The sequence below is a fragment of the Clarias gariepinus genome, chromosome 1 (genome assembly GCF_024256425.1).
Source record: "Clarias gariepinus isolate MV-2021 ecotype Netherlands chromosome 1, CGAR_prim_01v2, whole genome shotgun sequence".
Classification (NCBI taxonomy): Eukaryota; Metazoa; Chordata; class Actinopteri; order Siluriformes; family Clariidae; genus Clarias; species Clarias gariepinus.
This window is the reverse complement of record NC_071100.1, coordinates 37,917,553-37,945,096: the sequence shown is the minus strand read 5'-3', so window position 1 is coordinate 37,945,096 and position 27,544 is coordinate 37,917,553. Positions and strand designations below refer to the sequence as shown.

General features: G+C 39.1%; 1 protein-coding gene across 2 annotated transcripts; it reads right to left on the bottom strand.

The window, feature by feature from the left end:
* Window positions 1–607: 607 nt before the first annotated feature.
* marchf6 (membrane-associated ring finger (C3HC4) 6) lies at window positions 608–26,035 on the bottom strand. Of its 2 annotated transcripts, none has more exons than XM_053495630.1 (26): window positions 25,751–26,035; window positions 22,649–22,748; window positions 19,630–19,703; window positions 17,822–17,965; window positions 15,746–15,818; window positions 15,381–15,549; window positions 14,579–14,774; window positions 12,997–13,058; window positions 12,867–12,899; window positions 12,693–12,744; window positions 12,540–12,598; window positions 12,380–12,460; window positions 12,128–12,196; window positions 11,839–11,913; window positions 11,613–11,747; window positions 11,393–11,512; window positions 10,870–10,970; window positions 10,302–10,439; window positions 8,994–9,207; window positions 8,831–8,900; window positions 6,712–6,893; window positions 5,286–5,420; window positions 3,889–3,978; window positions 3,559–3,691; window positions 2,449–2,584; window positions 608–2,360 (listed from the first exon to the last, which is right to left on the bottom strand). In XM_053495630.1, the coding sequence occupies exons 1-26, from the start codon at window positions 25,767–25,769 to the stop codon at window positions 2,273–2,275; spliced, it is 2,748 nt and encodes a 915-aa protein (XP_053351605.1). In that variant the 5' UTR covers window positions 25,770–26,035; the 3' UTR covers window positions 608–2,272. The 2 variants fall into 2 exon arrangements, with proteins under 2 accessions (XP_053351605.1, XP_053351606.1); XM_053495631.1 differs by having other exon boundaries at window positions 12,389–12,460.
* Window positions 26,036–27,544: the final 1,509 nt, after the last annotated feature.

Below are 27,544 nucleotides of genomic sequence, written 5' to 3'. Positions count from 1 at the left end.
CCAACTATCACAGAAGGACTGCGTTATTGTCTGTTCATCGTCAATCAACAATGGCTGATACCATCAGGGAAGCACCTGTGGTGTCTCTTGATGGCTAACAATGATGGCATTTAAAAGCTCCCTGTCCAACCTGAAGTTAAACTAATCTTGATTTAACAGAGCCACAGCGTCAGTGTTAACTTTAATCAGTTATCATAAGCCTGTTCAGATATTTGGCTAATGTGACGTGTCAGCCAGGCTGGCGTGCTATCTAATGATAAACCTACTTGCAAATATTTAACAGCACTGATTGTTTTTTTTCAGGCATCAATTTAAAATTTAATATACAAGATGTATATATATATATATATATATATATATAGAAACCCTGACATATTAATGCTTTACTGTAAGACAGTAAGTTTTTCTCTTTAAGTGCATTTAATATCAGACAATTCAAGAGTTTTACTCAGGTATTGTAAAAGAACCCGTTACCAAAGTAATATTTAGGTGAGATACTTTTCCTTCTACCAAGGTATCCTTTTAAGAACTTACACAAATATACAAAACTGTGACAAACAAACAAGAAGTGAATGATGTTCTGAATAAAATATTCTGACAACAGTGGTATCACACTTTTGATTTAATATTTGTAATAAAATTTTCTAACAAACACCAAAAAAAAAAAGGAAAAAGAAAGAAATTTGTACTTGTCTGCCTGCATAAGGATGTAATTACAGTCACAGCCTCCTAGCAGGAGGTTTAAAACATTCAGAATACTGAATATGTCTCACACGAACATGCTATGGATAGGACAAGGTTGCGGTGACCTGACGTGTGAGATTCTTTAGTACTGTACCAGCATGCCATCTGTATCCTAACACAGCGTCACAGCTCCACGTCGACACCTTGCTTCTGAAAAAAACTTGGGAAGCAGCCGAGAGACGAACGTATCGAGAACCTGCCAGTCAGTACACGCACATATAAAAATAGAAACATTTTGCTTTGAAAAGGAGCCCAAACGATATTAAGAAGCCTACAGTATACAGGGTCGGGTCATTCTGAGAGCAGATTTGTGGCAGACATAAAGAAATGACTTGGCTACAAAACGCGATCTGTCAGTATTATCAATTTTACATTATGTACAAAGTGTTAAGTGAGTCTTCTGGAACCTGAACACAAAATGACTTTGTTCTACCAAACTGCACCAGTCTTTCCACATCATAAAGCATTCCCTGATATTGAGGAAAAACTTCATAACGATTTAACGGATAGAGGTGGAATCATACAAACACTGATTCATCTTTCTGACCAGATCTTCAACCTATTGCTGTTAAGACGTTTCAAAGTTTTCTGAAGCACGTCCTGCATCCTCAGTGAGGTGGTGAAGTACGAGACCCACAACAGTCAACACTTTTGACAGGAAACTCATGCTAGGAACTGAGGCAATCTGCACACGAGAGAGATTAACAGGAGAGATGGAGCGCTGCAGAACTGGACAGAAAACCAAGGCCCAAAGTAAGCTTCATAGGTCACAGTGAGCCGTAAACACTGCTGTCCGACTTTAGCTTGGACTCCACGGTGCAGTTTCCGTGCTCATATACGACATGCTTCAATAAAATTAACTCTCATTCTCTCCAATGTTCTGCATTAATTAAAAAGAAAAAAAAGCAACAGTCCCACGAGGACCTGGATTGTTTTGTCTTCTGTGGCTTGAGCATCAAATCCACAATCCGCCCACTTCCTCTACGCTGTTAGAGTTTAAAACGATCAGCAACAGACGGCTGTAATTAACAAATTCTATAACAGAATCTATGTGTAGAAATCAAATAAATAAAAAAAGGCTTCTAATATTACAGCTGAGTGCTAAGAAGCGTACGTCTGTCCGACTGTGTTCTCAGCCCCGGACTCCAGGACACCATCCTCAGGACTGGAGAGCACTACACTGGCATGGGTACTGTCCAAGCAACAGGATTCCACAAAGTAAAGTGACGACTAGATTTAATAAATTAATATACATACTCATTTTTTAAAGATGTACAGTGACAGTTTTAAATCCAAGTTGGTTGGAAGGATTTCTAGCCTTTTTTTTTTTGTAGGTTTATAAACATTTCAGTTCTCAAGTTGCAGGCAAAATCAGAGACACCAGGAGTCACTGAGAGTTCTTGAATCTTGGACAGGACGTGAGAAATGAAGGACACACATACACACGCACAACACGGGTGGGGGGAGAAGAGCCAGATCAGAACACACACACACTCTTCATCGAAGACGAGCATGTTTCCTGAAGCTTTTATTCTTGCACTGAGCTGCTGTGTGAAGTTGCGCTGGCTTTACCGACTTTGCGTTCATAGTTCACGAGTCTCTGTCCAACGAGATACCTGCATAAACAACGCAGATACACATAGAAGGGTTAATAAAACATTTCCACAACTAACCTTCTAAGCGAAGACTTATATCATGACTCACTTGTCGTTCTTTATGTGCTCGTAAAGGCGCTTGAACTGTCGGATTTGAAAAGACAGGATTCCCATCAGGACCACGACCATCAGCAGGAAGGGGTAGATTCTCCTCTGAACCAGGTTCTGCATCTCCATGGTAACCCCTACACACAGACCACAAGCACTTCATAAAGACAAGGTGATCCAAACACAGAAGTGCACAAACAAGGTGGCAAAATCTATGTGTAGCATGATGTTCTTTTATTAATTTTGCTGAAAAAAATGTGGAAATTTTTTAATAAATTTTTGCTGCAAAAAGCATACATTACAACGACCGTTTGTGAAAATTATCACTATGTATACGTCTATGTGCATCACACCCATATGTATCTGTTAAACATACCAATTTAATTAAACTAATATGAAGTCACAGCTATAACACCATTCTGGAAAAGCTTTTGGAGCATGTCTGAGGGGATTTGTGCTTTAGCGAGATCAAGCACTGATAATGGTGAGGGGCATCTCATGTGCAGTCAGCATTCCAGTTCATGCTCAAGGTGTTGAAGTATGGTTAAGGTAAGAGCTATTGAGTTCTTTCACTCCATCTGTGGCAAACCTTGTCTTCATAAAGCTTGTTGTTTTTGTTTGTTTGTTTTTCGCAGAGGGCCTCTGTCTTTCAATGAACATATCTGAGCTTTTAGCTCCACTGAAGGTGAATTGCACTGCTACAGCATACTGATATTGTATACAAACACTCACCATGCAGTCCCATAACAAGGTCGCAAAAGTACTCGTACTCGGTCTGACACAAAGTGGTATGGATGTAGCCTTGTTCTATACAATTGTGTGCTTACAACTGTGGCACAAAAGTTTATAGAACAACAACATATGGGTGTGATGTTAAGGTGTCCACATACTCATGGCCATATAGTCTTCAACAAACAGCAGTACATAATGAGCTTTAATTTTCAGTCTAGTTGATTTTGGTTTTATTCACTCTGGCGATTGTTACTAAAAAGTTAAAAAAAAGTCTTTATTAGAATCCTTCATAATTTTTTTTTTATCTCATCTTTTCACTTTTACATGCCACCTGGTATCCCTTTATGAATGTCTATGATGGAGTGCTGCTAGGACATACCTATTATAGGGACGATGCCTACGGCGATCACGTAGGGCACACAGAGGGACAGCAGCAGCACAGCAATGACGGGAGCAGCCAGCTTTCGGATGATGAAATGTAGGTCAATGTTGCGGATTCCATTGGCGTACACCTAGAGCGCGGCAAAATAACAACCAAACAAACGTTTAATAAAAATAAAATGCATGCGATAAACTATTACTGCTATAATCTTAAATTACTGGCTAGTAGGGTTGGTTAATATAATGTTATAATATAGAGATTGTGATGTGGTTTGTCATACTGTTCAGTCCTACATGGTAGTAAACTGAACAGATATTTTATGATCACCTGTTCAATAACAGTCTTCAGCCACCATTGAGGGCCCATCAGGGTGATTGCGGCGATTATTTTGGCATGTAACACTCCCAACGCCCAGTCCTGCAACACAGAAAGGGAAGGAAAATCGAACCGGACCCGCTTTGCTAATCACCTCATAGCTAGTGACTATGCAAAGCATGTTGTCTCACTTTAGCAAGAACTGCAATTGATTTGCAGAAGTGACATGTGAAAAGTGACAAGTGGAAAGTGTTGGGACTGAGACTGATAGTTATCCCTATGTGTTGATTTTTTTTTTTATTAAATTTTGTTGATTTCATTTACTTCAAGGGCACAGAAAAAACACCACACAATAAGATCAAATGAACTCTTATGAATCCCAGCACACTAGGAGGGGATATCTAAAAGTTCCGAAATTCACGAGCCACAGATGATCTGGTGGCTTTCGCCGTACGTCTTCCTTCAGACGCCTTAAAACCTGGCAGTAGAACTCACTACAACAATGAGGACTGTTGCTGTGACTCAGGGTTGTACCAATACACATACAAGTTTCGGTAATGATCCTCGACATCAAAGATGGGTCGTCTACGGCACGCTGTAGGAGCTCTTGGCAGACTTGCAATTCTCCTTCTGCTTCTGGACCAGCACCATATGGACGAACTTGGCAGCAACATGGCACATGTTCGAATCACACGTGAGGATTGCGCCTGGACTATGACACACCTACACCGGCAGCAATGTAGTGCATTGCTCTCTGATAATCATCATGCACAAGTAGCAGAACGGTTACGGACATTTTCAAGGTTTGAGCTCGTTGAAGGTCTTCCTGATCTCTCGTTGTAGGTCTTCCTGATCTCTCGTCGTTTTCCAGTGATGTTCTTCCGCTCTTGAAGTGCGCGTCATTTAAAACACCTCGAAAGACTCATTGTAGAATCCTCATAAACTTGCTGCAGACTTACCCAGTTTCACACAGAATTTTCTCTTCGCTTTTTGACCTCGCTGTCCATGATAAAACATCAGACATGGTCAAAATAGCACCCAGTTGCACAGCTCCCCATGTACACAGGACGATGTCTTTTGGCACACTGACTTAGGACGGTCAGACTTCCTGTGACCCTGCATGCAGCCCCTTGTGCTGCTATCTGTTGCCGTGTTACAGACCTAGTCTCAGAACATTTTGATACCACCTCGTACCAAACTGCAAAAGAGCTCCCTCAATCTTTACTTTTGACAAACCCCCCAGCAACCAACAGTTTCTGAATCTTGATGTTATCTGAATCATTTAGTAAGACTGGTTTCAGAAAAGTTAATACTTTTTTAACCATGTTCTGTTGGGTGAAAAATGAGCCATCGATTTGATAAACGGCAGCAGATTTGTGCTTAGGTTGTGCTTCTGTAGGCCACAGTACCTGCCAAGGATAGAACAGAGGTGTCTGGTCAAGCGGGACGCGGAGAGGAGCCACGATAACCAACTCGAACAGCAAACCCAGAAGGAGCGGTATCACACCGGCTAACAGAACTGCCACAATGAGTGTCTTCATGATCTACACACAAACAGCATGAGAGAAAAGGTCAAAACTAAGTCTGTTCACTTTGCACATAGTAACTAATGTTTTGAAAACACATAAATGGGCAAAATAACAGCACTTTGCTTGTTCCCCTAATAATTAACCAGCAGTCACATTTGATTTTCACCTTGTGGTGTGTCTTTACCATAATGGCGCAAAATCATGGGTATTTTTGTGTGACCTGTTACTAAGGTAATGGTTAGTGATATGAGTTTGTAAATGATAAACTTTTACCCATTCGACTAGTTCAGTCATGAATGCATAGATCAATGTATACCGGAATCTGCATACGATTATTAAAGTCTCATATAACGTCACAACAAATGGTGATTTAGGTGCAAATGGTAAATTAACTTCAGCTAATTGCGCTAAAAATTAACATAAAAATACCCTACTCTATGGAAGTGTTGAGCCTATAAAAGAAAACCTATGAAAAAGATTGGTTGTCCTATATCCGAGAAATAGCAAAAGAGACAAAGGATCGTCCTGGACGCAAGATTTAATAGCACTGAGTTACCGGTGCTTTTGTCTGAGGTTAAAATAGGCCGAATATCATTAATAAAGCTTCAATTGTAAATAAAGGTTGGGAACATTTCAATTGTAAACAAACCAGGTCATATTTCATTTAAAGAAGATGCTGAAATACATTACATAAGCACCAAGAAATAAAAGCAAGTCTAGTCTGCTTTAGTGTTTAGTTTAACATCTACTGTGTGTTTAAGTGCATGCAATGGTATTCAAACTTTTTCCAAACAAAACAGCCTGACTGCCCGCAGTTTTGCATTAAGGTCATTGCTGCATGGTGCCTTGGGTATGTAAATGTGTGTATTACGCAACTGTAGGACTTATGCACTGATAAAAATCCACCTCTGCTTAATTTGATTCACTTTTACAGTGTTCTTGAACATTACTGTCATCTTTACAAAAAAATAAATAAAATAGGCAAAAACTAAATATTTCTAGCAAAAGCCTTCATTTTCTTTTTTACATGGTGAAATCATGGGATTAAAGTTCATTCAGATGAAGCAGGACATGAAAAAATTAAAGAATGTAGATATGAAATCACACACCTTTCCTTTTTCCATGTACCACTTCCATTCAAGCAAACGAGATTTCCATACCCAAAACACACTGGAACTTGAAGGAGTGGTTCGTAGGTTCAATTAACGACGTCAGAACGAAACAGTACATTAACATGTCTACGAGCTGACATATTTCTATCAGGTGTACAAACAAGTGTGTATGTTTGTGATGTGATGTTCTGTACCATGAGTGTCCACTCCTGGACTTTGAGAAGAATGACCCTGCGGCCCTGAGGCATCCAGGCTAGGAGCACGGTGACGGCCCTGATCGACAACCAGCACACATACAGGCCGCACGCAGCTGTGTACAGCTCGTGGATCTTAGCAGTGCCCGTCCAGAACGACATAAGCCAGCGGCCAGCAAACACTGTCCGGAGGAGGAGGAGAGGGGAGTGAGCACATAAGCAAACAATATACCACAATCTTCTAACACATGCAGGAAAAAAAACAACCTGCATCATACCTAACGCTATACAACACATTCATTAAGACCCTACTCTGTGGTCAGAAATATCTCATTTTAAACGATAATCTGTACTTATTAGAACATTAGTAAGAAAGGATGTCTTATTTGCTAACTTTCTGGATCGTCACATTTATAAATCTGAACATAAAAAAATGCACACTTTTTTTTGTCACTTAAAACAAATACATTTAAGCATGCTCTCTCATCTTTTTAACTAAGGGACCCTTATCAATTGATGAATAGAAACTTGACGAATCAGCTCTAAAAACATGTGCACTGAAATAAAATATTCTGCTATGATGAGCTAAACATAGTGGATTTTTCTGCGGCTCCTAGTATAGCACTAGTGTTAATTTTTTCCTATGAGAAGACTTCACGAATATCGATGAATAGTGACAGTGATAAAATCAGCATGCAATATAGACTAGCCTAAAATACGGTGCAATACAGTGTTTATACATTATGGCATGAGCAGCAGTGTTTTCCCGGTCACGGCGTGCAGCATATCAGGAGTAGTTTGCGCGCGCTCAGTTACAAGCTTAGTCATCTTTAACTCTCTGTCACGACAGTAGTATTACTCAGGCAAAAGAGAAGAGACGATATGTGTGATCATTTTCTTTACATTGAACCGGAAGGTAAAAAGCCGATGTGTAGTAATATCCATGGGGGAAACAGTGTGGGCACACAAAATTGAGAGACACATCAAGGCATTTTATAAAAATCACCCAGTTTATCAGCCTCTTTGTGGTAATTACGTTTTGTTATATGTGATGTATTTTATTTCATAGCTAAACCGTTGCCAAACCCATTAAGCTAATAGGCTAGCAAATTACTAAAATTGACACTATATAACAAGATTTTACAAACATGTACCTGCACATGAGCAGCATGAAAATATTGAGTTAAAAAAATTACGCTCGTTATAAAGTTCTACACAAAAATATTGATTTCTTTCCTTGTGATACTCTTTCATTTTTAACTTTCAAGATTTAAAACACATAACCATTCGTTTATGACTATAACCCCTGTTCCCGAAGAGAGAGAGAGACGTAGGTGTAGCCCCACTTATACCTATAAGCCATCATCACCATGGTTGACTCTCAGTTCTTAAACTCTTCACCTTGCAGTGAAAAAGTTCCGTAGAGTTTTCTAGGTACTGCTAGTCAACTCAACATTTTACATTACAAGACGAAGCTTAAAACCAGCTTAAAGGCTCCTGTTGGTGTTAGAGACAACAGCCTCATCTGATGAATCGTCCACCCGCGGAGCGCTGACTAAGTTCACGGTCAGTCAGAGCATTAGCGACATCTCAGTTTGGTTGGCTTCTGTTTAGCCGGGCTAACGGTGCTAGCTAGTATGAGCACGGAAGCTAATGTGGCAAAGAAGTCATCCGCTGTTCGCCCCTGTCCTCAAGAGTGCAGCTTTTCTTTGCATGAGAAGGACCAGCACGAAGCGTGCCTCATCTGTCTGGGAATTCTCCATGCTACGTTATGTGTTGTACGGAGTGAATCAACTCCGTTTAACAAGTAATGTTACAAGTAATGTTCTGTCTGTAGCAGCAGTAAATGACATTTATTTACTCATTATTAGTAAACTGGAACCATGAGGCAGGAATGAGTAACCGTTCAGGTACCCAGAGAAGGGCATCACAGACAAATAGGGGGCAATACACCTACTTAAACCTTTATGGGAAGTAGAAGGAAACCACAGAACCGAGATAGACATGAAGAAATAATGTATAACAGGATGCTTGTGTACTTGCAAATGTCTTCCATGTTGCTAGGTTTACATTAGAAAGCAAAACAGTTTTTTTTTGTTTTTTTGTTTTTTATGCCCACCTGGCAAAGTAAGACACACCAAGCTGGCCAAGAGCAGCGTCACACACATGAAAAGGATCAGCAACACAATCTACGGCAAGAAAAACCAACATACATTAGGTAACTTATAAAACTATTAAATTTAGAAGTTAGATGTATACGGTTAACATTCAGAGAACATTACCCTGAGGGGGAACTTGACAGGGCGGTGGTAGGGCTGGAAGCCCACAGGACCCCCCTGTTGCAAGATGGCCTGGTGTGCAGCATGTAGGCCTTCGCCCACTACAGGAATGGCATTAGCATTGTTTCGTGGTTGTTGATTGTTGTTGTTGTTTGCTGCCTGGTTGGCGTTGTTCTCGTTCTCCTCCTGGTCTCCCAGCAGATACGAGTGCAGGTCCCTAGAAAAGAGAATAACAAAAACATGGTAATGTTTCTTTTTGTACCAGGCGGACATTACATTACATTGTATAAATTTACATTCGAAGGACAAACGTTAAAGGATGTTGTTGTTGGTGGTCTTTCGGCTGCCCCCAGCAAGGGGTCGCCCACAGCGGAATATCCAGTCCGCACTACAACTTGGCAAAGGTTTTACGCAGGATGCCCTTCCTGACGCAACCCTCCCATTTTATCCAGGATATATACCAAAAATATGATATAGTAAGATATAATTAATGATAAATTTATAATAAATAATAAATGTATTTTTCCTATGTATGGAAACTTGTGGTCGACCCTGTAGAATTTACTGGAGTCTTACAAAAACTACTAACAATGTTTGCATTAACAGTCATGCTTGGGCCTTTAAAGATCGCAAGTTCGATTTCCGGGTGATGCTGTAACCTCTCGCAGCCAGAGGTCTAGAGAGAGCTGATTGGCCGAGCTCTCTCAGCAGGGAGGGATGAGAGGTACTTAGTGTACCCATATTAATCACGGCTCTACAGCCAATTAAGGGAGTCTGTGAGCTTGCGCAAGCGAAAGGATGTCCTCCGAGTGCATTCTGTTGCCCCCAACGGTGCATGAGCGAGCAGTTAAAAAAGATGCAGTTGGCTGCCGTCACGTGGTAGGGAGGTAACACATGATAATCTTCATCCCTCTTAACTGAATGGTAGTAGTAGCCTTAATGTGGGAGCCCCCCAGTGACGGGGAGAAATTGAACACGACTAAATTAGGGAGAAAAATCTGGGAAAAATCCAAATAAATAAATAAATATAAATAAACAGTCGCCGTTGGCTTTGTCACTGAAGGCCAACAATATGGTGAGTCTTAAGCTTAAGAGAGTTGCTATGAGGTACACGGATGAAAGTAGACAGTTCCAACTGTCCAATCTAACAGAACAAAAAGAGCAGTTGGTCTGAGGGTTTTTATTTCACTGGAGACCAAAGAAACACAATAAGAATAATGAAGATCTGCCAGGTGGTTACATAATTAGTTTTTTAGTCAGCTCCCCTTACCCGGGATTTAAAATGTGTTTGAATGTGCTAATGAGACTCACAGTAAATAGCCAGCGGTGACTGTCCATGCTCTCACCAATCCCTTTAGCCACTGCCGTGTGTGTCCCTGCTCCAGCAGAGCAGGCAAAACCACCTGCAACAAAAGGAGCTCTAGGGACAGCTCACTCACTGGAGCATCACTGAAACAAACACACACACAAAGTAGAAGGACAAGTGAGAATCTCAAACCTCTCTCTTGTGTAATTAAGCAGCAGAGTACTCCAGCTGCTGCTTATTGCGTTAGCGGTACTCATGAGGGAATACACACATAATGTGTAACATGTGCTCCATATGATGAAACACATCCAGGTAAGGATATGACTCATTACACTCATCCACTATTAAATCTAAACAAAAACTTTCCATTAAATGTTTAAACCCTAACTTTAATCTGGTGCTGGAACAGCTAACATGCTTATTAGCTAGTAAGTATGAAAATATCATCCTCAATCAAATGAATATGTGCGACAGGTTCAAGTGAGGCAGAACAAATTGGTTTGAAACAGTTGCACATGATGTAACCATCTCGGGAATTTCTAGCGTCTCTTGTCAGGTGTGAACCATGTTTACCTGTAGAGCATCACATTGTAGGGAAGGAAGGCTGGCAAGATGTGTTTGATTATCCGAATGGGCAACCAGAGCATCAACAGGACTATCGACCCAAACACGACCTAAAAGATGAGACGTGGAAATGGGATGGATAAAAGAACAGGGATGAAAATTTAAACTTAAGTAAAGCAGCCCTGAACACGGCATGTTAAAAATTTTACAAATAGTTCATTCAAGTTTAACAATTTTAGTAAATCTAACGTTAGTATAAAGTTACTCAAGTTTACTACAAACACTGCTCAAGGCTTAAATACATTTGGTATCATTAGAAAATTAGCCAGATTAGTTACCCAGTAAACTGACTCACATGTGCCACACAGTCACAACCGTGATTAGGTATACAAGTCATATTCATGTTCTTAGCAATAAACTTAGTCACATTCAGGCTAAGCTGCACCTGTAGTTTTAGTAATGCCTTCAAACATACATACATTTAACTTAGTAAACAAATAAATATTTCCCAGCAAAGCCTAGATGCTCTCACCACTGATAGTATGAATCTTCTCAGATGTCTGTATATCGGAAGATGGATCATTTCTTGGACCGGGTTAAAATCTGGATCGTTAAGGTTTCTGAGAAACCACAAGACTCCAGGCCTGAGAACCTGTTATCAATGGACGTGAGCGGAATCTCTCAGATATTAAACAGAATGAGAACAATCCTGCAAGTTTATTCTAAAAACAACACTGTAAAAAATAAGGTACCTCACGAAGCAGCAGGATAAAGGATGCGAAGTAAAAGACGTAGACCATGCCTACAAGCCAGTGCAGAAACATGGTGGTGCCAGGAGCTGACTCAAAACTTAGCTCTCTGTCCTTTAAGGATGCGTCAAACATTTCCTGTCAAATAAAAAGGGTCAGAAATGAAAAATTCTGACTTAAAATTTTTATTAAGAATAATGAACATAATAATGAGAACAAATTCACAAACCAGGGAGCAGATATCCAGCCACCAGCCACAGATGAGAGGGAATACACCGATCTCTACGACGACTAACAACGACACCTGCAGAAAATCAGATGCATTTTAGAACAAATATTGTAAAATTTATTTATATATATAAATAAAACTACTAAGTAGTTAATGTACTTGTAGATATTGTTGTTGTAATAGTCCTAAGGTTTTTTTTTTTTTTTTTAATGTTACCAAAATGTTACTTCAGCAATTCAGATAGATCAAACAATAAGCAATGATCTGAAAACACACACTATATACTCACCTTAACCACAATATAACAGACTCCTAACAATCTCCGTGATCTTTGGAATCTCACCAATGCAGCTAAGCCCTTAAAATGTTCATTTAGAAAAAAAAATTCTTCTCACTTTCCGACACTTGACGGCATTTGACAAACAAATAATTTTCCCTCTATGATGCATCTTATATATTGTAAATGTCACAATTGTAAATTATAACTCATCCAAATTTCATGGCTAATACAATAGTCAAAGAATGGTGCGTGAAAGGATACATGGCATACAATGAGCGTTACCGCCAACAGGACATAGCCCACAATGGTGGTGATGAGGCCCTCGAAGTGAGAAGCGCGAACCTGAGACCACAAAATTTCAATGAATACGCAGCCGCCCATTAGGGGAAATATCAGACTTCATGATATTGTGTGCACTTACGTAATCTTCAAAGCCAAGTCCCACGACTGAAAAGTGTCCAATATGGTATGGACAAAAAGCTACACAGGAAAAGGATATTTTTATTTAAAAAAAATAATAATATTTGATGCACTACACAAAGTATATTTGAAGAAAAATCCAATTGACGCATACCAAAAACCAAAATGAAGAGCGTGTTGAGAGACACCACCCAGAATACATGCTCCTGCAACCCAAGAGTGAGTGTCAATATTCAGATTATACCAGCTGCCTTCACAGCTGGGGCTCGAAATCTCTATTGACAGATTCTTAATAGCCTACAAACCATGCCAAATTTCATTCACTCACCAAGAAAACGAGGGATCCATCAAGCCCAAGCATCTATAAAGAAAAAAATAACATCACATACAGAATATTTTTCCAGCAGTGGCAAGTATTAAAGCATGATTTTTATACAGAGGATGAAAAGCAGCCTCACCCGTTCCCATGTGAGCTCCTCAGCAGCACGGTCCCATTCCAAAGCATTCCAGTTCATATCGTCTGCATAACATACAACAGGAGCTCGGTGATGCATTCAATAGAATAAACATACTGATTTACAAATATACAGCATCACACGGATAAAGCAAGGCACCCTGCGTTGGTTGTTTTATGGAACCTATGATTACTTGTTTTAAGCCTTACGATCACTAAGACTGCTTGTGCATCAGGACACTGCAGCTCGTCAATCATACAAAACTCATTCAGACTACCTTAAAATCTCTTCATTTGACATTTAGGGTCAGTGAAATCTAGTTCTAACGGTACCTTAAAACACTGAATTTTAGCTTTTACTGCTTGATAATAAACTGGCCCTTACTATTTAGTAGTATAATTTGTACTAATCATACAAGTAAAAACACTAAAGAATAAAAAGGAGTAAAACAATGCAGCATCCAGCTTACAGGAAAATAACCTAACCTATACCGTGAACACCACATACCGTGAAAAATTATTTTATTGTTGGTTGTTTTTCCAATTAGAATCCTCCATTTTATTTTCTCTCATTACTTTTTTTTAAGCTACTATTTTTTTTCTATTACACTTTACTGTATACTCTAGCCTATTTTGTATTGTAAATTATGTTTTCCCCCCTTTCTACCCTGTCATTCCCGAGAGGAGTAAACAAAGTAAGAATTTTCATTGTACTAGTACGCTCACTCCCAAAAGTATGTACACCTCTCTAATCTCAACAAACATATCTTTTTAAAGGACAATCATATAGAAATGAAACTTGAATATAATTTATTGTAGTAGTATATGTGCAGCTGGTATAACAGTATAGAGTCCCTGTCTTCTGAAAATAACATACAGTCATTATTGTGATAACAGCTGTACATCTTTAACCATGCAAAGTCACTTGTCCTGTTCATCAAATTCATGTGTTTTTCAGTGGCCAACTATATCGGAAGGTGGCGAAGTGCCATGTGTCTAACATTCAGCAGCGCCATGACATCATTTTGGAGGAGTGAAAGAGGATCCCAGCAACAACAATGTGCAGCTCAGGTAAATTTCATGCTCAGGAGGATTAAGGACATGATAGATAACAATGGTGCTCACAAAAAAATATTGACACTTTGTACAGTTATGACATGTTCACTTAGGGTGTACTCATTTCCATTCTCAGTTATTTAAACAATAAAGTCTGCATGTTGAGTTATTGTTAGAAAACAGTAAATCTGTACTGCTATACATGCTGCACATAGACTACTCTAAAGTATATACAATTTTTTACAGTATTGTACTTATTTTTTGTTACTATTTCAGAAATTTGACCTTGCTACGACCCTGTTTGGATCAATTCCAAAACCTAATCAGGTCGCCTGCTGGTGTTTTGAGGGACCCATTACACAGTGTAGCAGGTTGTCATGTTACTGTGATAGCCAAGCCTAGATTGTAAAATGTTAAAGGAAATAAATAAACCTTTTCTTTTAGATATCACTAATCATAGTTTTTTTTTTTTTTTGGTTGAATAATGACATTGTGTATTATTCATCTTTGATTATGTGGTACCCATGTACCTTGTGCACCATTATTTGCATCGGCTGCGTCCTCTGCGCCCGCCTCCTCCTCATCCTCGTTATCCATCTCCATTTCCTCGGCTTGGTCGGGTTGGGGGTCAAGCACCTCGCCTGCTGCTGCTGCGTTATCTGCAGGGGGATCGGCCGGGGCTGGAGCAGGCTGATTCTCCACACCTCCATTACCTGCAGCTGGAGCCTAACCAAAAAGGCAAAGTGTTTATACTAAATGACAAGCTAAAGCACTGATATGTTCATTAAGACTGAAGTGGATTATTAAACAATTCATTTTTATGGAAATGGATCATCTTTAGATTTTAATAAAGGTTGGAAAAAATCTGTGAAAATATCAGACTAGAATCTGTTCTTGGTTTCAAGCAAAGAGTCAAAAACAAGATTTTGAACCCAGGTGGTGTGTTGGCTAAGGTGGAAATTTCAAAAATTTCTAAAAACGAACAAAACAAAACCGAAAAAAACAAAACAAAAAAAAAAACACCTAATGAACACAAATACAATGAGTAATGTTTGTTCCTAGGGGTGATGAGGGTATACAGGCTGAGTCTGAGCACACCATGATACTCAGATCAAAATGATAATTAATGCGGAGAACAGGAACACAATAAACAAAGAAGGTCATGGTGCACACTGTATAATACCTGTGTCAAGGAAATCAACTGTCAAAAAGCTCTACAGACGTAAATTCTGGTCAGAAATTTCCTTTGTGCATGCATGCGTGATGGTGTGCAAACTCAGCCAAAACGGACCTTTTGCGACTGTGTGTGAGAGAGAGAGAGAGAGCGAGCACCTCATTATTCTGCCCCGCTGCATTGGCAGGCTGCTGTTGGTTCTGCTCCAGCCACAGTGGAGCTCCACCGTGAACAATCTGCTCCCGTAACCACACCAAGCTTATAAAGGCGCAGAGTGTGCAGGTCACCACGAAGCAGCCCTGCAGACAGTCCGCCAGTAGGTTCTCCCTACACACACGTTCAGTCAAAACATAAAAATTTAATAAGTGAGAAAATTCAATGTATCAACAGAATTTGGATTATTTTTATCCCCCCTAAGAACACACTCCAGTAGAGCATTTCTTATGGTTTGTTTTGCGAAACCTTTTACATTTGATTATTTAATTTTCTGTAAATCTTGTGAGCTTTTTTACCCGGCACTTACGTGGAAAGCATGTCTAACGGCAGCGTCAGGAGGGAGCTTACAGACCCGGTAAACAGACATTTATAGATTCGACCTGTCAAAGAACAGAAAGAGCTTTTTTTTCATCACATAATAGCGACAGAATAGGCTCCTGAAACTAGACATAGAGAATTGGGTAATTATGTAACAACAACAGTTGTTATTTTAAGACCCAAGGGTCAGCCTTTCTGGAATCGTTCTTGCAAAGAACAGTCAAGTGCATTTGCAAAACCCATCAAGCACCATGATGAAACTGGCTCTCAATCACGTGAAGATCATTTCAGTAAGGCAAAACCAAAACATACCTCTGCTGCAGAGGAGAAGTTCATTTAGAGTTACCAGCCTCAAAAATCACCAATTAACAAACAGCACCTGAGATCGGAGCCGTTATGAAGGCTTTACAGATCATAAGAGCAGACACATCTCAATATCAAAGTCTTCAAAGGAGATTATTGCATATTTTGAACACCCTCGGCATTGTTTTACAATGTAGAAAAAAAATTTAAATAAAAAACGACCATGGAGTTAGAAAGTGATCCCAAACTTCTGAGCAGTGGTGTGTAGTGTGCGTAGACCCTTTGTTACGACACTTGCAATTGATCTTTGGTGCATCCTACTAATATCAATGGTCCTTGAGATGCTTTTAAAACCTGACTGGAGTCCACCTGTTCCTAATTAAAATCACTGGACATAATAAGCATATATGCGGTGTCACAATAGATGGTGTATGTCACAAGAAAAAATTTTTTTTTTTTAAAGAAGTCAAATCCTTTAAATCAGACACTGTGCATCACCTTATTAAAACCATCCCTACAGTAGTGGCAGCTTCATAAAGGGAAAATTAATGCAGATAAAATAAAGACCTATCCTGAGTGAAAACTTTCTACCAAGCCAATGGTAGTTCAATCTTTGCAACATAGTACGCTGTTCTAAACAGCTTTTTTAGATTTTGAGCTTGATTTATTTTTAGTATGTTTTTTGCAACTGGTTTGTTCTGGGAAAGATGTTGCAGACTGAGCACCAATGCATGTCTTGTGATGCAGAGATTTCTCATGGGTTCTGATGGGGTCTTTCCTAAAATTACTGTTCCCAGTAACAAAGGTGCTTGGTGAGTCAGAAATCGAGGGAAACTCACGACACACCCAACAGACCATTATGTTATTTAGCTTGTCATATTCCAACCACAGAAATTCTTTTGTCCATGAAACCAAAAAGGCTGCGCTTTATAGTCTGATTTGTAATAACTTTTCCGCTTTGTGATAGGCTTTTGTTTGGCTGTCTCTTATTCACCCTGACCTGTCTTATTTGGCTCAGCAGAACTAAAATACCTGCGTAAATTTTCACACATGCACACACATAACGGTCAGTGATTTTTTTAAGTTCTCTGCACAATCAACCACTATCACATGTTTAAGCTTGCGGTGGGAGATTTCACTTGTCACGTTTGAATAGTAAGCTATTGAGTGATAAGACGATGTTACAGGAATTGGTGCGCAATTAATCCGTCACTGACCAATCAGTACTGCCCCTCTCTATACATAGTTCGTGCGATCGCAAAGTGAAAGAAAAAAACAAGCATGAATTCCTTGCAATTTCAATATTTCACATATTGACAGTGGCTTATCAATGCCCGAAAATGACAATTACCCAGCTACATTTGCGAAAGAATGCAAAAGCATTGACATATTTATCTTTCCCATGATAGCCCGACGGGCAGGGCTGAGATAGATTTTGGTAGCCCGACTGGAAGACACAATAGTCCCGGGACGTCAGGCTAGCAATTTTGCGAGCCCTGTGAAGCTTGTAGCATCCTTCATTGTCACCGCTGCCATAGTGATGGGTGTGAATACTTGTCTAAATTAAATATTTCAGTTTTAACTTATTAATTATTTTTATTAACAAAAACACTCCAAACACCTATGTCATTGTAGAGTATTGTGTGTAAAAAAAAAAATTTGCAATAATGCATTCTAAGATAAAAATGGGGAAAACGTGAAAGCGCCAAAAAACTTTCCTTTAGTACTGTACATGTAGTACTGTGAGGTGTGAAACACTTACATGCTGTCAAAGGTACAACTCCCAGCCAGGCAAAGGCCACCAGCGTATAATGGAACCAGTATCGGATGGCCGTGCCAATACTGGTCACAAGACCTGCAAAAATGTCCTGTACTGGAAGCCGAGAAGGCATGTCTGGAGAATAAACTGTCACATGAGAGAGAAAGAAAGAGAGTTTTTTTTTACAACATATAAATTTAACAAGCAGCAAGTGTGTCATAAAATCCATCTAAATAAAAAAATCCCCTGTGTACAGATGTGGAATGACGATGTTTTGAAGAAATTTGCATTTATACAGCCAAAAAAATGTATGCACACTTCAGAAGAAGAAACACTTGAATAAATGTTTTAATAGTAAATTTATTGGAATATCATGAGATTTATACAAGTTTCCTTTGGCCTGTACAATTACAACAAAAAAAAAAAGAAAAAAAAAATTGTATTCAAATTTTGTCTTTGTCTGACAGTAATTTGTACTGAAGATAAACTACTTTTAAAAGTCGCTCTTTTTTGACCATTTTAATTAGTCTTTTATTTATGGCCAGGTAAACAAAAACAAAAAAAAATAATAATAATAATCACACCGATCATGACATCAGTAGTGTCTTTCACTACTTACTAGTTTATTGTGTGTGCCCGGGCTTTGTAATCGGGATTTGGGTGCACTCTTTGGTCTGCTTTCTAGACGTTTAAAGTCTGTTTCCTCAAACATGCAAACTAACCAGTATTTGTGGCACGTTTGTTGTGGAACATCCAGCAGCATATTATAATCATGATTGGGTTTGTTGGTGTGTGTGTGTCAGGAAAAAAGAGAGCCTAGGGAATAGATTACAGTCTGGTGTGTAAATCAACTGGGATTGTGGATTATAAGTGCAAATGTGTTTAGGATCATGATATACATTGACTCTCTGGAAACACGGCGTGTGAACATTACAAATGAACAAAGCCTTCAGTTATAACTTAAAACCAACGTCTACCACAGTAGGTGCAACCTTTGCGGGAGATGATACGGTGATGCTCTGTAATGCATCAGAGTAAAAAGTGCATTACCATCAGAGTAAAAGTCTATGTTTACTGACTATAAACATTTTTGTTTTCATTTAGTCATTAGCATTGTAACTAAAAGGACAGATAGATTTTTAAACCTTAAGTGACAGAAAAAAACATGAGCATTAAACTGAGATTATCTGCAAGGAACATCAAAGGAGAGAAAATATTTACCGTTATGGTAATTTTAGAATTTTAGAATAAGTTCTGTTATTTGAAATACTTAAATCCGAATTACGTTTGCAGCAGATTCATTATTTCTTTGCTATAATTCATTATTAAAATGCCGTTGTTGCATCATAACCTGAGCATTACGGTTTTAAAAGCTCATGACTGTACCTTACATTCAGCTGATGCCACTGGCTTCAACCTGTCAAAAATTTATTCTTGATCCCCAGTCATGTGCTACTTGGCATCACTATATAAACAATGTGTTGTATGTAATGTAAAATCCCACATGAGCACACATCGAAGTGTGCTGTGCTGTACTCCCCCTGCCCCCCCCGGCAGTTCATCAAACTGAACCGCCAAGGGGTCATTAGCCCGAGAGTACCATGTGACCTCGAAAGTCATTACCGCCCCCTGTACCTCTCTGAAAAAAACAACTTCTAGTGTGGTTCATCCTGTCACATGCTTCTTTCTAACATTCAAGTAGACAATACAGTAGTGCCGAAAAGGACCACATAAAGGTTCTTTAACTCTACCGAGCGCTTTTAAAGTGCCTCCTTCCCCGAAACAGGAAAAAACATGAGTGATTTACTTACTTGGCGTGAAAGCGAATCTGTGCTTGCATAATTCGCAATACTCTTTTCTGCTGTGTTTCAGCCACTGCACCAAGCTGGGAAAAAGAGACGGGACTCAGTAAGAGAGCACAACTTGTATACATACAATAAAACTGTTAAGTTGGCGTGTTTTTACATTGAAGTTATTTGCAAAAAACTTATTTTGGGGGGACGTGAGATGAGTAATAAAACACATCAAGAGGGTTTTTAGAATTTTTGTCTGTTTGTGCACGTGTCACGTAAAACTACTGAAAGAATTTTAATCGGGTTTTTTACAGGTGCATTTGTTTGAGCTTGAGGTAACATAGGCTTTGTTTCATCGCAATCGGTGCACAGGAAAAGAAAATATGCTACTTTGAACTTCAAATGGAAAGAAACATATAAAATGAAAAGCAATCATTAGTTCTTCTTAAAATTCAACATGTGGTGCTGTACATTTTTAAATACATGCTTATGAGTGTGCAATCGAAATCTACTTAATAAACATTTTCCCATTCTGATCGTTCTGATACACATTTCCATAATTTTCTTTTGATTGTTTAAAGCTGCTTTGCGACAGTTACAATTGTTAAAAGCGCTATACAAATAAAACTGAATTGAATTTAATCTCACACCTTCATTCCCCGCACTTCACGGCAACACGTAAAGTTTTTATTTCATTTTTTTTTTTTTTTTACTCGCTTATGAGTGTGCAATTAAATTCCACGCAAACGAGGAAGTCACAGAAACATCTAGTATGAAATAAAGGAAAAGCTTCCTGACTTTCCCCCCCCCCCCAAATACACAACAGGAGCATACACCCAGCATTCCAGGCTCATTCTGTATTATTGCACCACAGGAATATTTTATGGACTACTTCAGTTGAGTCGTTAAAAAGTGATCATACATCACACTAATGTGCCTGGCTGAGCACTTCTGTCTAGTAAGATAAAAGCACACAAAAAAGTATACGGTACACAATAAACAACTAAAAAGGTTATTAAAGGAGATCTCATCTAATGAAGAAATAAATGTAAACAGTTAATTAATAGAGATTAAAAGCTAAAGCTGGGAAAGAGGACATTCCATGTGCAAGCTGTTGGTTATTCAGATCTTTGCCAGTGAGTGTTGAAAAGGATCATGTTGTTTCTTTCCAGCAATCATAACACCCTGAGTGTAATTAAAACCTAGTTACTATTTCATCCTGCCCCCATTACCAAGAAAATACCAAGAAATACTGATCATATCGTTATACAAAAAAAAAAAAAATTATGGATGTTATTAAATCGATTAGTATAAAACATGCCAAAATGTTTGTGTGTGATTGTGGTTTAACAATCACATTTTTTTTTCAAGATTTAATGTAATGCCAATTTCTGTGCTTTGCATCCAAGATTTTACGGTAAAGATAAAGATCTGCTTTCCCGCTACTACGTCACGGTATTGTTACGTGCTGAAGAAGCAGAACCCAGTGACACTCGTGCTACTATCACTTGGTAAATAATCAAACAATATAACACTGGAAGTCTTTGTACTATGGCCACCTTTATTTACAGCAGCAATAAAAATCAGTCACTGAACCTGCTCCAAAAACACTAAACGACTACCAAGGCCATCACACCAATTTACAATGCTCCATATGGTCTGGCTTGTGTGCGTGTGAATGTGTGTGTGTATACATATAAATATACAAAACAACATATACAGTACTGTGTAAAAGTCTCAGGTACCATATTAGTAGAATTGTTGCTGTACCTATTCATTATGTCTGCATTATCATGTACAAAACCATTCACCCTTCAAAAACATACACTAAAAATAACTTTGTTTTCGAGTTAAATTAGTAAATGTAAAAGTAGACAATTGAAGCTTTCTATAGATATGTATTTTGTGTCTCTTTTGTGTATTTGCTGAGTTTCAGTTCATTTTAATGACGTGTTTCTCCCTGCAGTTCACGCAGACCAAAGCGACAGACAGCGCACCCTGTTTGTTTTCTTTATTTTATTAATGCTCAAAGTTTTATTTTTAACATGTGTGCATACAAAAAAAGTAGACACTTTACAGATTTGATTAATATATAGATCTTGTCTGTACGATCAAAACTGAAAGTTTAATTTAAGTTATTAGTGGCGTCATCAGGGGAAGACGCCTCAAAACGCATATATGCGTGCGCAGACCTCAGAGGGTTAATGTGTGTTTATGTGAAATTCAAATAAGAAAGATTTACTGTGTAATAAAGTCTCATTAGAAGTTTAAAAATCTATTTTCTCCCTTAGCCTCTCTTATGTGCGCGCGTGCGTAAGTTGACACCGAGCCGGTTCATTCACTCTCTCGCAGGACGGGAGGGGCTTTTTTTTTTTTAAAGGTAAAATGCAAGTTAATTTGTTTTATTTTTTGTTTTATATTTTGTGTTAATTATTATTATGTATTTATTTGTTTGGGCTGTGGAATGAATAATTTGAGTTTCCATTATTTCTTATAGGAAAATTTAATTTGGTTTACGAGTGTTTTGGAATACGAGCCCGCTTCTGGAACGAAATTGATTTCTTTTGAAATAAATTTTTTATTTAAAGTACAAATGACCAGACTGGTCGAGACAGCTGACTGATACTAATACAACATGAGCAAAAACAAACAACAAAAGTCAACAAAGTAAAAGAACAGGAGAGCTTTCTACCCATCTAGTGCATTTTAATAAGTATTAAATTCACATAAACTTGTCAAAGACCCGTATAACACCTCAGACAAGCATACACATGTGTGTGTATGAAACACCACAGCTCTAAAAACCTGGTCCACAGGTACCCTAAAACTTATAGGCACTTAGACGTAAATTATCCTAGAATTTGTGTGCAGAAATATATCAGGCGATCACGTTCACAAAGATATTTTCTCATTTGTGGACAGACAACCAGATTATCAGGTGTCCGGGAAAGTCAAGGAAGACGTGAACTTACAGTAAAAAGCACTGCAATGAGTTTGCAAATTCTTAATCCTTAATGCCTAAACACTCTGTACTTACCATTCTTGGTGAATGAATTTAATACTTCCAGTGCAGACACAAGGATGGTAGAGGGGTTTGTCTTGAGTGCCCTCAGAGCGACACACTCGACATATATCAGCTGCGGACCACACAGAAGACGAGTCGATTAAACAGCAGCAAAAACAAATTAATACATCATTAACACATTGTTCTTTTGCTAGTTTTTCCTCCCGAATAATATACATTTAAATTAACTCATGTGTCTCAAGAATCTTTGTAGGGTTGTATTGGATGCACAATTCTGATATGCTGTTAACAGATCTGATGTTTTCAATATCTGATATTATATATATATATATGATTTTTCCTTTACAACCTCGGATGCTCGATGCTGAAAACAACAACTTGTTACCAGCTGCGACCCTTTATCGACCCTTTATCGTGTTATTTAAGTGCCAAATGAATTTTGGTCTAACAAAACAAATAATGACAAATTCAGAGTTAATAGATAAAACCGGATCGTTTATGACAAACAAACCAGTTACTGGTTACGTTTCAGACATATCACCTTAAAAAAAAAAAAAAAACTGACCTGATCTGTTTACACACACACACATACATACATACATACACACACACACACACAAACGAGATGCCTGATTTGGCTGTGTGAATGCACTTATAGACATGAAGAACAACAATGATAAAACATTTTTATTCTTGATCTATTTGTTTCTAATACTGCGACTACTATTTGTTTTTCTTTTTTTTTATTTGGATTGGAATAGACCAGCTGGAAATGTCTGATTTTCAATTTATATTTACATTTGACAGAAGCACTTATCCAAAGCGACTAACATATTTATCTTTTACTTGCATTATACACCTGACGAATTAATGGTTAAGGGCCCAGCAGGGGCAAATTGGTGGTGGTGGGAGAAGGAGGGGAGGGGCGGTATCAGGGGTTGAGAGGTTTGAACCTGGGACCTTTGGGACCATAGTCCAATGTCTCGACCACTGAGCTACCCCTGCCCATACTAATAAGATCATGATTTTCGTTTGAAGGTCTGTTCAGAACAACACTCATTTAGACAAGCTTTTCTTTAAGGTGTTTAAGGAAAGTCAGCAAATTATTAAAGCTAATCTTTTATTCGATTAAAAAAAAGCACTCACTTTTTTTTTCAAACACTTTGTAAAATATCAGCATCTATTTACTAGAGAAATAAATAAATAATTTGGTGTTGTACCGCAATTCTTTTGTGTCGTAATTCATGTTTCACCACCAGAATTTCTCACACAAGAATATAGACGGCCACCCAATTATATTAGCCAACCCTTTTTTTAAAAAAATCTGTCTAGGAGAACGACACCATCTATTTCGGCTAAGGAGAACGACACCCTTAGCAAACGATTAACAGCTAGCGCCCAGTTTTCTCTTGGGCTACCGCTAGTGTACGTGTTTACTCTACTCTGCTACTGCAAGAGCGGTGTAATGAGGCAATAAATGCAGCAGACGTCAGTTGCAATAAAAATAAGAAGAAGGCCTTAATGACTGCACACGTTCTGTAAAGAAAAAAAGTATGGAACAGTGAAAAGGTTCTTCTTCAAAAAGAAAAAACTGAGAATGAACTCCTAAACCTTAAGCGGCGCGGATCCGTACGAGCAACACAGCATGGGTCGATGACCGATTTAAAGGAACAATTGTTTACAAGGAAATCCTGCTGGTGTGTATCGTTAAACATGTGAACAAATGTAAACTGTGGTAGCCCTGTATTTGTATGGAATACAAACAATCTTTGGTGAATCTTTATTTGCACGCTGCTAACGAAAGTGAAAGGATTGCTCGGTCATACTATACTGCTCTCTGTACGGGTATTTAACATGCCCTCACTTCAGACTGCTGACGACACGTTTGCTCTAATGACCCGTGTTTTATCTCATTGTGGCGCTTCACGTTACAGCATTTTATCATCACCACAGTTATTGCTCATGAGATGAACTGGTTTTAAACCTCCCAGAGGAAGAATAAACATATACTAATCTGCCCATTCATCTTAAAAGGTTCAGTTTTCATAGTATACTTTTCTTTTTTTGAGTAAGCCATGCTTACTTTCCGTTTTCTCTGCACGCTCTGTCTATACATGGTAAACTATTATGTTGATTGGTTCTGCTGAGTGATGCGTATAGCCTTAAGGAAAAAAAGGTCTAGATTGATAGTATACTAATTATTCTCATTTATTTGAAAAACATAACGGTCCGGACAGAACTGTCACTCGGCTCAGGTGCGGACCGTGGTCCGACATTTATTGATGCCTAATCTAAACTATTTGCAATTCAACTCAGCAATTCATTCTGTTCCACCACACAAGACATCTCACATGTTCTAAAACCATAGCAATCCTCTAAAATCGTGATAACAGAATGGCAATACAAATCGAATCAGCACCCAGGTATCGTGATAATATAGTATCACATCATCCCTTGTGATTCCATTGCCTAGTATTCACTTCTTGCATGCCTGTCTACCCGAGCCTATGAAGGGTTATAACGCCATGCTGTTTCCTACACAAGAATTCTCAAAGCTGATTGGTCAGAAGGTGCTAATTACTTTCCCTAATCTAGTCGTGCAGGCTGCCATTCAAACATAATACTGTTCTATTTAATACGATAACGTTGCCATGGTAACAACTAGCCGTTCACTACGCAAACCCAACTTTAACGACAATAACTTAAAGTGAGAGAAGCTTCCAGAAGGCTGAGCTGAGTTATTGTTGTTTTTTCCCCACACGAGCTGTCGCTAACCAGAACCTACAATCTGTTAGCTAACAAAAATCGTAGTCCTTCTTCAGAAAAATTATTATTAATTTAAGTAAAACCGTTTGCTAACTAGTTAGCTAGCTAGGAAGCTAAAAAGTAAACAGGTCAAACCCTGCAGCCGCACAGAGCAGTCTACCGTGCGTGCTAGCTAGCCTAGCTAAGCTAACAGTGCACACAGGCCACACACGGACGTTATGCTTATTAGCTGACGTCCATGAAAACGTGGCAAACTGGATGCGTGTAAATTGACCACAGGGAACCCGGGAGTTTCTCTGTTGTTTTGTTTTTATACCCGAGATATAAACCTGTTAGAAATGACTTTACCTTCTTCTCCAGTGTCCATCTTGAAGCTAGCCGTGACGCACTGTTCTGCTCCAGTCAACACATAACCCCGTGTAACAGCTGCGGCCCGCAGTCAGACCACAAACCCGCTAACGTCTAAGCACGAACACGTCATGGACTTAACTCCTCATAACACCGGAGACAAACTGTTTTCGTCCCGCAGCTTTCAGACACCGGTTAAACTATGCTCACTAAGACGTCAAGCTTCCCCTATCACAAGCCGACAACACACTACTGCCTCCATCTCCGAGCCACAGACAGACTCGAGTGGAGCAGCGCCCTCTATGGGCGTATACACGTAACAATACACGTTCCCCCTGTAACACACCTCAGACATACAGCGGACACTGACGCACGAGAGAGAGAGAGAGAGCGGTTGGCACTGGGTTGCCAGGTCTGTGAGGTTTACACAAAAGTTGCTCATTGTCATACAGCTTTAACCTGTCGCAGGGTGGGGCTGGAGCCTACCTAACCTAGGAGACGTAGGGCACGAGGTTTGGGTACACATACACACAGACACTCATTCGCACACTACAGGCTAATTTGGGAATGCCAATCTGCATGTCTTGAGACTGTGGGAGGAAACCCACCAAGCATGAGAAACTCCATGCACACAGACTCTAAGGCAGGAATCGAACCCAAACCCTGGAGGTGCAAGGCAACAGTTCCAACCATTATGCCACCATGCCTCCCCAACAAGGCATTTCAACCATATGCAGTTTGTACACAGTGAAACCAAACAATGTTCCTCCAGGATTAAGGTGATACGTACAACATAAATAAACAACATAAATTAACAAAACTAACTAAGAAACCTAATTAGCTGACTAGCTGAGACAAGACAGACTGACATTTTTAACTGAACAGAATATATGCCCTATACAAAAATAGACAACATAAAGTGCACATTCATTGTGCAAACAAGAGTGACAACGCGACAACATGACGCATTTCAATACTTTGTGGTGATAGGATAATGAGTTGAGGTAGTGGGAGAAGTAACGGTAAACAGTGAACATTTCTTGTAAGTAGCAGCAAAAACAGAAAAGAGTTTTGTGCAAATAACAAGTAATAAATATTGTGCAAAAGAGCAATTACAGGTTGGTATGAACAATTATTCGATGGTTGTTGATCAGATCGCTTGTTGCAGTGGTAGCTCAAAGGGCTAAGACACTGAGTTACTGATGGGCGGTTCGATCCCCAGCTCCACCAGGTTGCCACTGTTGGGCCCTTGAGCAAGGCCCTTAACCCTCTCTGCTCACTGTATCATGGCTGACCCTGCGCTCTGACTCCAGTTACACTGGGATATGTGAAGAAGGAATTTCACAAATTCTGTGCTGTAATGTATATGTGACAAATAAAAGCTTAAACTTAAACTTAAACTTGTTTATCAGTTCAGTCATAATGTTTAAGGTAGTTGAGTTCATCTAAGTGATTGATGTGTGTTTTTATAAAACCCGAATTGAATTATAGCAGCAGTGTGTAGTATTGTGTTTTTTTATACCGCTAATCCTGTACAGGGTTGCTGGGGGGTCTGGAGCCTATCCCAGTAGATTTTGGCCATGAGGCAGGGGTTAAATCCATCACACACACACACACACACTATGGATAATTTTGGAATGCCACTTAACTGAACTGTAAGAGGAAACCAGGAGGAAACCTAGAGGAAACCCACCAAGCACAGGAAAACAGACATACACACAAGCTGCTAACCACAACACCATTGTGCTGCCCCAGGCCTGAACTGTTTCTTCTTCTTCTTCATGTTATGTAACA